The sequence below is a fragment of the Aspergillus alliaceus genome (genome assembly GCF_009176365.1).
Source record: "Aspergillus alliaceus strain CBS 536.65 unplaced genomic scaffold BDW43scaffold_4, whole genome shotgun sequence".
Classification (NCBI taxonomy): Eukaryota; Fungi; Ascomycota; class Eurotiomycetes; order Eurotiales; family Aspergillaceae; genus Aspergillus; species Aspergillus alliaceus.
Window position 1 is genome coordinate 717,307 of NW_022474687.1, and position 13,299 is coordinate 730,605.

The following is a 13,299-nucleotide window of genomic DNA, read 5'->3' on the forward strand; positions in this document are numbered from 1 at the left end:
TCAATTTCTTGTTTTCTTGTTGATTTACATCTTTCTCTGTCTCTTTTTCCATGTCCAGTATTCAACACGCGTGATTCTGTTGTAGAAAACATATTCTGGTCAATTCATGGAGACACCAACTCGGAGTGGACCCAAATAAATGCATATCAACGGGTAATATAGTACAGGAGCTAGCACACCTAGGCTGGCAAACGCCACATCCTTTATATTGTCGGAATATGTCCACGTGCCGGCAATATCCCTGTCAGAGTCGGAGGAAAGGATTTTAGAGCTGTAGCTAGGAAAACTGGCCATGATGCAAAGTAGTGCAAGACTGGCGAGGCACGTTGTTGAAAAGGGGTCCCCTTTAGCCTGTATAGCCGTTTGTGCTTCATTCTCATCAAGTCGTGATTGTATGATACTGCAGCTGCACTGCTGCAGCTTCACGACCAGCCATGGGCGACGGCAGTGGCGGATCTCCCCATGACTTAGTCGTTCAAACGGGGATCATGTACTCTATTGCCATGGTCTTGTTCCTTCTCCGAGTGTAGGTGCCCCGCACGCCGTTGACAACGATCCTTGCTCTTATTTCTTTGTCTGGGTGTGTTTATCTTCACGGCATCTACTGACTGGCCACCCGGTAGATATGCTCGTTTCAAGCGACTGGGGTTCAAATGGCAGGCGGAGGATTATTTGATGATCGTCGCCGTGGTATGCAACATCTAGAGCCTTTATCCATCGCATAGTGCTTGCACGGGTCACTTGAAGGTTGCCTCTGCTCTTGTTTGTTTTCTTTTCGCTGAGATCGTAGTGTTTCTATACAGCGTTCGCGATCACAAACATCGCGATCATTGAAGGCGGCGGCAGCAACCTGTACACTCCAGATGAATATGCAACGTTCACCGAGAAAAATATTCGCGACCGAATCAAGGGGTCGAAGATCGAGTTTGCATCGGAGAATGTCAGTGGAAATGGTCACTTCCTGGAATGCCTTCTCACCCAGAACACCCTGAGACACAGTATCGCTAACTTCGCCGCGGGTTCTAGTGCATGCTTCACACGATGTACATACTAAAATCGTCTATGCTCCTTGTTTACTTCCGACTCACGTTAGTCACCCTTCTCGACGCTCACTGGGTAGGGCAAGCTCATGATCTAACACCGTATTCTTCATTAGGTTGAACTTAAACCAGCAACGCCTAGTAAAGGTATGCGCCATGTACACATTCTGCGGATGGCTCGCCACGACTTTAGTCCTTTTCCTCAACTGTCATCCATTATCCGGATACTGGACTATACCCCCGCCGCAGGAAGAGTGCGCGACATATTTTCGCTTCGAGGTGGTGCAGTGCGTTTTCAATATCAGTTCCGATGTTGCCATCCTATGTGTCATCCTACCGATGCTGTTCCGTGTGAAAATGCCATGGAAGACCAAACTACCATTGATCTTCATCTTCTCCATGGGAACCGTAGTGGTATATTTCCCTTTTCCGTATTTCTCCCGAACATTGCATAGCAGGATGGAAGCTAACAAGTATTTGATTTGAACAGATTACCTGCGCCATCGTATCCAAATACTTCACCTTCAGCAACATCTGGGATGTCCGTTACCAGTTCTGGTATCTCCGGGAAGCATCTATCGGCATGTACGTAACGAACCTACCCTTCGTTTGGACTCTAGCTCGACAAACCTTCACAGTATTGCGGTCGAGCCCGCATCCGACCGACAAATACGAGAACAATCGGTATGGCACGGATCGCACCTCGAAGATGCGCACAATGAGGAGTGGAAATGGTACCCGAACGACGTCCAGGCACTATGACCTAGGAACAATTACTGAAGGTGCTCTCGCACGAAGTGAGAGTGAGGAGAACATTATCCAGATGAACGTATTCGCGCACGGAATGAGTGAATCGTCGGCCTCTGCCTGTGGTAGTCAAACTTCGTGGCACCATGTAGACCCCATTTCGGATGGTGATCGAAATGGTACCTATATTCGGAAAACGACGGAGATTATTATTGAGGAGGAGTCGAGCCGGTAGAATCTGGTTTTCAGAGTCGGCTCTGCATTAGTATACACATGTCTGACAAACTTCGTCACTAAGACGATTGATGTTATTATACAATATTCAAAACCATAATTTCTCATCACTCAGAAGCCTTGAAAGTGAGGTCGCCCAGCACAAGTAGGACTACTCCGTTCGAAGTGATAGAAGTCATGCAAACTGGCTCTACCGTATCAGCAGCATCCTTTACTGTGCAAGAAAGAGGCAAGACTTGGATATGCTGCGTGTCCAAGGCCCATTTTGCTGGGTTGACGGACAATGTTATAACCATGGAATCTCCTAATGGTCAAGCAAGTGTAATGGCTGGTGGTAGAAGCTGGGTTGCAGTGGTGACCACGACGTCTCCGACAGTGAGACGGTCTATGTCTGATGCTGCTATTGTTTATATAGCTACCGGTGGGTAGGTAGGCGGAGGTGCCTGTGGGTAACTCCGATTCCAGGGAGGAACTGTCGTCTCGCTGGATGTCGATCTTTGGGGCTTGTGAACCTCTGAAATGCATCGACCGCGCCAGTAGCTATGCGGGACTATCGGGAGCCAGTGAGGAAATTCCCACCTGAAGGAACGAACTTTGGAGAAGCTAGGCAGTAGATCCAAAATCATTAGCATAAACTCTGCCGGTAGGACCAGGTTACCCGTGGGACCTCCAGAACGGGGCCACATTGGATGACGAGAGACTGCTTTTCGCGATAGTCTGCGTGACATCTTAGTATCCTGACTTATGCTCAGCTCATTGCAATGCGCCTGAAATCTTTTCGCTTCTTCCGCAATCAGGTCCCTAATTTCTGCGATTCTCCATGGATACCTCTGTGCATACATCTCATCCGAGCATTGCAAGTTGAACTTAGCCCAAGCAAAATAAGCATTTAAACGCGGCCAAGTAAGTTTACAGGTTTTCCGACGGGTACATTTTATCCAATAAAACCATGCCTCCTCACTGTCAGATTTTAAAAGGTTGGTTGAAAAGACGAATTCCGGGTATGTTTTGAGTAGAGCTTCTAAAAATGTTTGCACGTTGTCCTTGGTCAGATTAAGATCCAAGACTCGGGTGAGCAGGTTCCAGCACTGTTCATGCATTGAGAAACTCAGTAGTATCGGCGTGTTCTGCATATTGTCCAACCAGCTGTTCCACCAGATTTGCTCACTGACAATGAATGTCCTTCCTTCCATTTCATCTGGATGTCCGACAAGGAACTCGTCGCTATTCTTCGGTAGCACTAGTCTGTTATCACGCCAATAACAACCGACTCCAGCCGGAGGATAACTGTCTTGTTTATGAGTAACTGGGTGAAGTAAGAATCAAAAGAAATACGACAAGGAGAAAGCAGCACAGTAGCACTGAAGAAGCGTTTAGATATTCGAAAATAGGTTTCTTCCCGCTCAGAGAATTGGCCCACCACATAACCTTTGTCTCTTACACATGCCTTCTAGACAGAGGACGCTGTTTGAATATCATTTCTGTTCGTGAGTGCTGAATATGTCCGCTACATATAAGGCAGCGTAGCGAAGCCATCATAGTCTTAGTGGTTAGACTACCACTTATAATATATATTCTTAGGGGCTGTGATGCTTTCATTGGAATTGGACGAGGGGTAAAAGCAGATTTGACTGACTGAATAGGTGCCGCAGAGGATGTTACAATGCTGCTGTCATACTAAGCCGTCATAATGCATGTATAATTACGAGCCTGGTTTTCCCCAGTGGTTATACCTTCCTTCTTTTTAATCAGTAATACTTTAGTAAGTCTAGTGGTAGCCTACTTCAGCTAAGATTTGATTGCACTTCCATGCTAACTGACTACCTTATGTTGGTGCCCAACCATTACCTGCCTTTCATATGATTTGATTACATATAGTACACGCTACACTTCTAGGAACACCTATTCAAAGTCTAGCTTTAGTTGTAAGATAATGCTTGCGTGCCAATTTGATCACGAAGCTTGCCACATGCTAAGAGACGCGCTATATGGGAGTTTACATGCTGCTTGGTAAACCCATGCTGAAGTAGTCCCAGATCATCTCAGAGCCCATATCTCCGGAGGCATTCGTGGAGGACTGAACCATGGTGTGACGGGCAACACATTAGGCCCTATTTAGTGTGATGAGATACATCACATAGACGTGATATGATCCCCTTGCAACGCCACAAAAAAGCTCCCAGAGCAATAGATAAATGGTCAAATATACCCCCGCTTTGATCCTTGCCGTCCCTCTCGCGAGTCTACCAGGTATCCCTTCTATCAAGATAAATATTACTCGAGAAACTCGAGCATGATATGGGGCCCAAATACCAATGGTACACGCCAAAGCACGGCGATGATCTTATCCATACTAATTCCCAAACAATCTATTTTGAAAGGAGATCGCAGTCTATGCTACCGACTTTCGACTAGTGAAATTCCAATGGGAACCAATTCAGTCATACGATATGTCAGCGAAAATGAACCGACACCAATGTCATCTATGAGGTTTCAGGAGGATCGAAGTTCCCAACCGAACTGCGAACCGGCATTCGAGAAATAACCGTTGACTCCAAAGCCGACAGCGCTCACTCGAGATACTCACTCACAGAAGAAGGGGCTCTCTCCCTTCACGGCAATCCAGCCTCCCTATCATGCCCCGCCATCGGCAGTCGGCTTCATCTATCAAAAAATATACACCATGCAATTCTACATATAGTTCAAGGTGGAAGCGAATGGAACGCCCTATTGACTGTATGAACCCCAAGTGGCGACATCTGGCGCATTCCAGCGATGCTGCTAGTTCGTTCGCGTCAAATTACAGACAGCCCCGTTCGGCTGAGGGGGGAAAGGATTTATGCAAGTCAGCCTCTGCTAAGAGGAAATATAACCCCCTTGACCTGATAAGACCGCTCAGAGATATGCCGTTGTGGACCTGGTGGCGGCTGAAGAATCTCCTGCTCGCTGTCAGACCAGCCTTTGGATTTTTTTTTCGGGGGTCACCTTGGTGTCGAAGATCAACCCACGGAGGGCCTATCTGAAATTCGCTTCGCTGGTCAGAACCAGATTCAAAATCAACTTGACCTGAAGGTCAAAAGCGTGCCTATCTACTCTACTGGTAGGAGTCATTTGCATACTTACGAGTGAAAAGATGTTTTTGAAAGGTGGATCTAAGGCATGTACTGTTCAATATAGGGATGGGCGAAAACGGCGGTTTGATGCATCCGCGGGGTATATATTTCCGGAGTTTGTTGGTGTTCATACCATGAGTTTGTTTTGGCCTCAACTGAGTTGACAAAGTTGACATGGTGACATGGTGACATGGTGACAGATCAGGGAAATAACATTAGAGATGTTTCAGTTGGAGGAACAGGTGGGGAGTGAAAATTGATACAGTAATTTGTACATAACACCGGTTATAACAGCAGCTCCAATATTACACGGAAACGCTCATTCGTTCGGAGTCTATGTTTCTGCTATCTCATTACCATAAAGACAAGGTTTCACATTTAAATCAGTCTATTCATAGTATTACCTACCTTCTTGTATTTCCAGTATCCTTGGGGAAGTACATTGTAAGGTGAGAGGACTTAGATCTAGTACCGCGTAGAGAAGCCTTTCACGGCTACGAACAAGGTTCAGCGGTCCAACGGAGAAACTGGCGATATAGTAGAAATCAATAAATATTGATGAACATCTTTGTATATAGACATGGAATGAATGACTATCAAGAACCATCTAGAGGAACCGTCAAGCATACTCCCCCACCTCTCCCAGCATGCCTATATGATAGACTCATAGCACTGTACCCTAGAACATAAGTATCTTTGCTACCAGGGCTCGGTGGACTTTACTTACATGGCTTGATCGGCTGATCAAAGAACCATCTTCGACTTGCCACCAAGTCCAACAGGGAACTTAGCCTGGAAGTTGTTGCCGAATTCTTGTCAAAACTAGGGCTTTGTAACAAAGTCGAGTTCCAAGTTCGAAACAAGGCAGAACTTTACGAACGATGCTAACATCAGCCATATCATTGAAATAGTAGCCCTGGAGCTATCAAAACGACGCCTTTTTCCATCGTTGTCCTCAGCCACCAGTCTTTCAGGCTTTCCTTTCACCGGCTCCTGAGAGCTAGTCAGGATCTCGATGGGCTCTCCCTCAACAAAGTACTCCGTGGATCTTAGGCCATCCTCATGAACGCACCCCTAATCATATCCTTATTACAACTGATCAGCTTCTACCGTCTTCAGCTGTAATGATAGTGACAACAATGATCAAGCGAGTCACCATGATCTCCTAGTGCCACTATGTATACTCCTTTACCCTTACACAGTATACCTCCAACGTGTCTTACCTCAGTATGACCGACCTGGAGACTACACTTTAAAGCCCCTCTAGGAGGTAAAGATTTATAAAATATAGCTTTCACGAATTACTATCGGCCTGCAATTACTCGTGAGGGCTACGTACATACATTAAGTCGATGCAACATCTTATCATTATCTTATCTTATCGAGGCCCACCTTCCCTTTAGTAAGCAACACGCCAACCATCCTCCATTTCGGCTCACAACATCCTTCATGGATGCATCGCCCGTTGCATTTTTCCATAAAAAGCTCAGTCCATTTTTGATGGTGAGGGGATGGATTATGCAGCGCTTGTGGCGCAATTCTCCCAATGCGATCTTTTCTCGGCCTCGCACATTACGACGGACATGCACGTTCTCTTCACAATACCATGTGCTCTCTCCTTTAAAACACGGCAGCATCTCACGGAAGAGGGTCGAATATCAACCAGAACATAAATCGCGGCTGTACAATTTTCAACGCACGCGCACGTTTGGCACTACGGCTATCCCCTCTATTCTTGTTCCTCCCCTCATCTTCTTTGGACTCCTGATTTCGCTCTGGACCTGGAAATGTTTCTGGATCGTCATTCTGCAAGACAAACTATTATACCTCTCTTGGTTACCGCCACTTGCGCGCTCTGAAAAGATTGCGGACTACGAGCGCGAATGCCAACCAGTACAGTGGACAGAAAAACGGATCCAAAGCCTTGATAGGACTAAGTTAGCGGTATGCGAAGGCCACATTCCACTCCAGCGCCGTGATGGTCGGACTACTGTCGCGCAAAGAGCGACAGTGAAGAGAAAATCTGTCGTCATATGTTATTTCCAAGGAAATGGTGGCTCGACTCCTCTTCGCCTGCCACTTCTTTCTCAGGTCTTGCGGATGATAGATGAAAAGTCAAAGTCACATCCGTCGCCCACCTATTCATCAGATGCCACTGAGTACACTGTGGTAGCCTTATCATATCGCGGCTATTGGACATCCTCAGGTCGTGCAACGCAGTCCGGTATTGAGCTTGATGCCCAATCGTTTTTAAACTGGGTATCGGAAACCTATGCGTCGCCAGACACTGACCTTGAAGTCATTCTCTGGGGACACAGTCTTGGTTCAGCCATCGCGAGTACTGCTACCGCTACGTACCTGTCTCATCATAGTGGTCACCAAGCAGTATCCAGTAAGATAGAGCGCGCTCGTCCAATAAATATCGCTGGATTGGTCTTGGAGGCACCGTCCTCTAGCATTAAAGATATGTTGATTAGCCTATATCCCCAGAAATGGCTACCATATAGATACCTGTGGCCATTTTCGTGGAACCACTGGAGTTGTACTACGGCTATGGAGAGGATTGCTAGCTGGCGGGACCAGAACGAACACCACAGCAAGGTCTCACCTCCTCCAATACTGTTGCTTTCCGCGGAGAACGATGAAGTGATCCCGCCACATGTAGCGGATGGTTTGGAATCCGATAGTCAAAGGCTTGGATTGAAACTCGAGAGGAAAACTGTACCTGGGGCGTTGCATACAGAGGCACCAGTCAAGTTAGATGGTAGAGAGGCATTGGTCAACTTCATACTCAAGAACACCTCGCCGGGAAGAAGCGCAGTTTGACAGCTTTTTGTATAGCAATATGCTTCTCACACAATACAAACACGATCAGAGAGCTTTCAGGAGAAATACGGTCTCAAACGAATACAAACTACTTCACACCAGTCAATCAAACCCTGCGACGCCGCTTTCGCTGTTGCTACAGCTGATGGATGCGGAATTGATTCCCAGGATACTTAACAGGCCCGCCTGCAGCTCCCCTATCGTTCATCCTCTTAGGTACCTTCAATATTTGGGCTACCTTTAAGGCCACTCCCCAACACCACGCCGCAGGGAAACAGTAATTTTGTTCGGAATTCCCATTGCCGCAGAGAACTTCTTTAAACCATCCTCGACCGTGCCATCCAGTTTTAATTCTGCCATGCAACCCCGCGATACATAAGTAGTAGCTATATTGCTACATGCGGTCTTGATATCAGTATTAAATCGGGACAGCTTCTGATTCCGATATACCTCAAGCACAGCCATGAGCTGATCAATCAGCCCCAGAACCGACAAGATATCAATACACGGCTGCCGACCCAAGCTTTCTGCATGCCCAGACGAAATCAATCCAACAGACGAATCTGGGACCGCTACAACCTCCTCCAAGTCAGGGGAAATCCGTGAGTGGAGCCGGATTAGGCGCCCCTTGGTTCCCATCATATCCCCAACCAGACGGTCCAGTTTGGAAAGCTCGGTGCCTTCCTCTGATTCGATAATCGCTCGTATAGCTGCATAGTAGCCAGGACATTTAACAGTTTCGTTAAATGCAGAGTCCATGTTCTGAAACACAGAGATATATTGTCCTCTCTCACTTCCTATGCTACCGCTTTGATCGAGGTCTGATGTCCATTCAGGGGTCCCGAGGAAGCAGGATTCCCCCTGTCTGAATGCTTCGGCAACTAGGAAGTTTCGAAAGGATAGCATGAGAGTCTGACCGATTCCACGTTTATGCGCAGCCGGTCCACGGGCACGCATAAGGTGACGGATGCCACCGCAGTGAAGTATCCAGGAATTCTGGCAGCTCTCATCCAACATTTCGTATCCTCCGAGTAAAATAGCGGCTGCTAGTGTCTCATCCTTGAGCGCAGAGGGCGTCTGCAAGAGGTACGCCAAATGCTTTATTCCTCGGCCATACATGTGCCTACCACTGATTATAGCGCCTTCGTTTCCTCGCATGACTCCCATATGGAAGGTATTCAGCGCGCGGATCGCCCAGATTAACGCTTGAGGGCAGCTAAGCCCCTGACTTCGTATGAAATCCATCCAATTAACCTCGAGTTGGAATGACCAGGCGGCATACGAAGGAAAGTAATATCCCAGGAAGTCATTGAACGATTCTTTTGTTTGGATATCCAGCGCTGCGTATGTCAAACTGGGAGCGGAGATCTGATCGATAATGAGCCTTGGAGGTTCTGACGAATTAGTCTGTTTTTGCTTTGGCCTTTGCTGGGAAGCTCGATTGTCACGTCCTGTATATTCCCGGCCGTATTGCTGCATTAGGGCTTGCGTCTGGTCGCGAAATTTGAAGCGGCGATCATAGCCTGGGCATTCACAGCCTTTCTTTACGCACCGCAGGCAACGTGGGCGAGCTTCGTCACACTATGACTTTGCATCAGTCTGTGAAACGTTTCAAAATAGCCTCATGTAGAATGGCTCATATTCCTTTGTTTGTCTTTCTTTTTTTTTTTCTTTTTTTTTTTGTGGCACACACTGGGCAATCAAGATAGCTCTTTAGAGAAAACAATAGATACTTACCTTGATCCTACGGCTCACACACATGCGGCATCCTTTGCTAGTCATAACTCCCACCATCGTGAAACTTGTACTTCTCTAGACCAGTAGCGTGATTGGCTAGCACAAAACTAATGTAAGTCTAAGTTCTCGAGAAGTAGCCCGATATGATGGTGCGGGTAAGTAATGGTTGCTCAAATGAATCCCTTGATGTATCTTTGTCTTGGACACTTTCCAGTAAGCCCCGTGACTTTGGTACGACATCTTTCATGAAGCGTCTGTGTAACATTTTACCACTATATTAGGCTCGAATATAGTTTTTCTCCTTGATGCTCACCATTAAAGGGATCACCGTTTGCAGGACAATCAATTACAAGCAATATGACATAGTCTAATGTAGACGCTAATGTAACCGTAAACATAATATAATGTAATCCTGATTTAACATAACAAGAAGGCCAGCGTCAAAGATGTTATTCACTTTTACACAGTATTCAATCGGTGTCCTTATGATTTACCTGAGTTTTCTAGCGTCGTAATTATCTTAGTGCCGCATAATACACCCAGAATCTCAGCTGTCCACAGCCCTGCGGTCCTTTTGAACTTCACTCTGTACTACTTTAGTTAATATTCTGAGAAAATCACAGGTCCTGCCAACAGAGCATATACTATCCGAAAGATCAGAAGAAGCAGCACCCCATGATATATCAATCGCCCCTTTAAATTCAGCTAGTCAGGTCTCAAGCTCGGCGACCGATTACCTTGAGCATAGTGCTAGTTAAACCTGGCCAAGATTATGTTTCTACACTAACTATTGGATTCAGGATAAGCCTTTGTTATTGTAGGATGAACACGGACTGTGTTCCTTAGTATTTCATTATCTCATTATTTCTATGTGTTCATTATTCTACTGATCCGGCCATGTTCCTATATGAAAGACGCTTTGTTAATCTTCTCCGTATACAAGGCCTCATGCGTTTCAGTTAGATTGGAATAAGTAAGTCTATCAGGCCAAGTCTAGTCATTTCTATTGTATCGTTGATTTGCATTTTCCAAGGTCTATAAGCCCGGAACACCTACATATCACTAGAGGCTGCATAGCTACTGCCAATAGAATGTGTTCACCAAAATATACGACTAGAGTACCAAAAATGCCCAGACACTTGGGGCGTCCCAATACGTGATATTTCCAAGTACTTCAGATCGATAGAATATCAAAGGTATGGCAGTTTGTGTGGACATATTTCACAGATTTACTATTAGGCGCTTTAGTAGCCCAAAAAAATCACACCAGGCAAGGTGGCCGAGCGGTCTAAGGCGCACGGTTCAGGTATACCTGACCACATGAGCTTCACAGCTTCCGTGTCATGAAAATGGCGTGGGTTCGAATCCCACCCTTGTCAAATTTTTTAAATCTTCCTAGATTGATTTTTAGATCGGATAGCGATTCGGCCTGATGACCATGTATCAGTCAGCTTTTTAATAAGGATTCTGAATCCTTTAGGTGCGGGTGCCAGCTCAGCGTGGTCTAAAATTCTTTAGGTGTAGGGCTTCAGTTATAAATTGGTGAACCGTTAGTAGTATTAGGAGGTCAAGAATCAATTTATTTCCTGTCTCAATAGTTATCTACTGCTACCTTTGATCTTTCCATTCCCTTCATCTTTCGTATCCTTATCTAGTTAGTAGGTCTGTGTTATACCCGGGTATTCGGCCAAGAGCTCCGCGACCAGTTAGCTTTGCTTGCGTAGCGAGGGTCACCTAAGTATCAGAATCCACTGATATGTGATAACAAAGTGTCATGAGGGTGACCTGAGGAGGCCCAAACGATGGTGCTGTAACGGCTTAGGCCAATGTAGATTGGTTGATCTGATTGGGTAGATAGCTCTAATACGAGAGAATCGCTTGAAGGAGAGAAGCTCTGTGAGATATTGTCTATCTCGAATACAACAGAACAAAAAAGAATCACGTCATTACTCGCTGACATTCACTACGAACTCAGCAGCCCGTATAGAGACTGAGCCGTCACAGGTGCGATAATTAATCCTTGAATAGAAAAAGTCCAAGAGGCCAGGGCTGTCAAGTACGTGGACTAGACAGTTAGAAGAGTACGAACGAGTTGATGCTGGTCTATTGGTACTAAAGGTAACTCTGTAGTAACAACTGTGATTGATTATGAAGGACTAAGCTAAGTACATGAGAATAATGAGCTCCCTTATTATCCCGTGGGCATATACCAAACTCATATACGTTTGCAACCGGTAACGTTTTCAACCACCGAGTCGGCACCACCACCGAGCCGGCACCTCTGTATTCCATACAAAATAGCAAATTTCAGTCCATTATATCTCAACCAATGTAGATTAATTTTATCAGACATTGTATGTACTACTATTAGAGAATATAGCCAGCTTATGCAACAAATTTCCGGCAATTTAGCCAGTTATTTACTGTGATAGTACAAAATGCACAAAATTACATCGTAATTTATATGATTATTGTAATTAATAGAGTATTATTACCAAAGAATCTAGGTTTACATTAAGTACAATCTCTAATTATAATGTGTAAAATAGGGAGTAAAATAAACCCGGTGTTGTTGAGATATAGAGCATTGGAATTTGCCATTTTGTATGGAATACAGAGGTGCCGGCTCGGTGGTGATGCCGACTCGGTGGTTGAAAACGTTATGCCAACCCGTATGTTATGTCACGTGATTGGTATATAGTTGCTCCCGCGTCGCATTACTGCGGCTTTTCCCAGTCCGTTGTCACGGATCGAGGCTTAGAACTACAATCAGTAAAGTGAGTCTGGTCAGTCATGTGACCCTTTGTCTAGAAGGGCAACACATAGGATCGCCTACGCGATAGCGTCATGTTTTCCTTTCTTCTCTTCTCTTCAGCTTAGTCTCTTCGTGATAGACTACCTAATCAACCATTTGGTTGAGCTAGAGTCCCGTATATCCGTCAGGTCTGATTTATAGGGTGAGATTGCAAGTTCCGTAACAGCCTCCTACCCTGATTAGTAGATATCTCTAAATCATTGTGTATCCTACTTAGAAGTGATTGTAGCAGCTGCTATCTACTTTTCAATTTAGGTCACTTACCCATTTAAGTCATTACCCTAAACCTAGGGTCAATACAAGTAGGCAAGGTGGCCGAGTGGTCTAAGGCGCACGGTTCAGGTATACCTGACCACATGAGCATTATAGCTTCCGTGTCATGAAAATGGCGTGGGTTCGAATCCCACCCTTGTCATAAATTTTTATGTTACCCATCCTCGAGATGAACATATACAAAGTGTGGGCTTAGATGAAATATGGACGACATCCATAATACCTGCTAGATCTTCTGTATCTCAACTTCTTCTCACGGATGGAGGTTTAGGCAATCAGTGAAGTGAGTGGTAGTCATGTGACCACTGTCATAGCTATCAAAACAAGAAAACGCTGAAGAAGAAAGGAAGAGGAGAAGTATCAACAAACGGCGAGATAATGAGGTATGTATGACAGGAAGGAGGGGCAGAAATACACCATGTGAGGAATACGGAAACGAGGACCAACGACCTGAGTATTCTAACGGGCTTCAGCCCGCTACAGGAATGCGGGATTCCGTATTACCTAGTAATCA

The 13,299-nt window shown here is 45.6% G+C and overlaps 3 protein-coding genes and 2 non-coding genes across 5 annotated transcripts; 4 read left to right on the forward strand and 1 right to left on the reverse strand.

Moving 5' to 3' along the window:
- Window positions 1-434: 434 nt before the first annotated feature.
- On the forward strand, window positions 435-2,022 carry BDW43DRAFT_321218 (uncharacterized protein; the record flags this gene model as incomplete). Its single annotated transcript, XM_032049289.1, has 6 exons — window positions 435-526; window positions 624-690; window positions 791-940; window positions 1,027-1,088; window positions 1,157-1,454; window positions 1,531-2,022. 6 exons carry the CDS (start codon window positions 435-437, stop codon window positions 2,020-2,022), a joined length of 1,161 nt encoding a protein of 386 aa, XP_031904963.1.
- A 4,658-nt stretch (window positions 2,023-6,680) lies between these two features.
- BDW43DRAFT_297068 (putative alpha/beta superfamily hydrolase) lies at window positions 6,681-7,960 on the forward strand (the record flags this gene model as incomplete). The annotated part of the gene is made up of 3 exons (XM_032044313.1): window positions 6,681-6,723; window positions 6,801-7,505; window positions 7,536-7,960. The coding sequence occupies 3 exons, from the start codon at window positions 6,681-6,683 to the stop codon at window positions 7,958-7,960; spliced, it is 1,173 nt and encodes a 390-aa protein (XP_031904964.1).
- Window positions 7,961-8,200: 240 nt separating this feature from the next.
- Window positions 8,201-9,754, reverse strand: BDW43DRAFT_297069 (Zn(II)2Cys6 transcription factor; the record flags this gene model as incomplete). The annotated part of the gene is made up of 3 exons (XM_032044314.1): window positions 8,201-8,354; window positions 8,520-9,541; window positions 9,698-9,754. 3 exons carry the CDS (start codon window positions 9,752-9,754, stop codon window positions 8,201-8,203), a joined length of 1,233 nt encoding a protein of 410 aa, XP_031904965.1.
- Window positions 9,755-10,966: 1,212 nt separating this feature from the next.
- Window positions 10,967-11,076, forward strand: BDW43DRAFT_t31. Its single transcript has one exon. It is a non-coding gene; the product is annotated as a tRNA-Leu (tRNA).
- Window positions 11,077-12,817: 1,741 nt separating this feature from the next.
- BDW43DRAFT_t32 lies at window positions 12,818-12,927 on the forward strand. The gene has a single exon. It is a non-coding gene; the product is annotated as a tRNA-Leu (tRNA).
- Window positions 12,928-13,299: the final 372 nt, after the last annotated feature.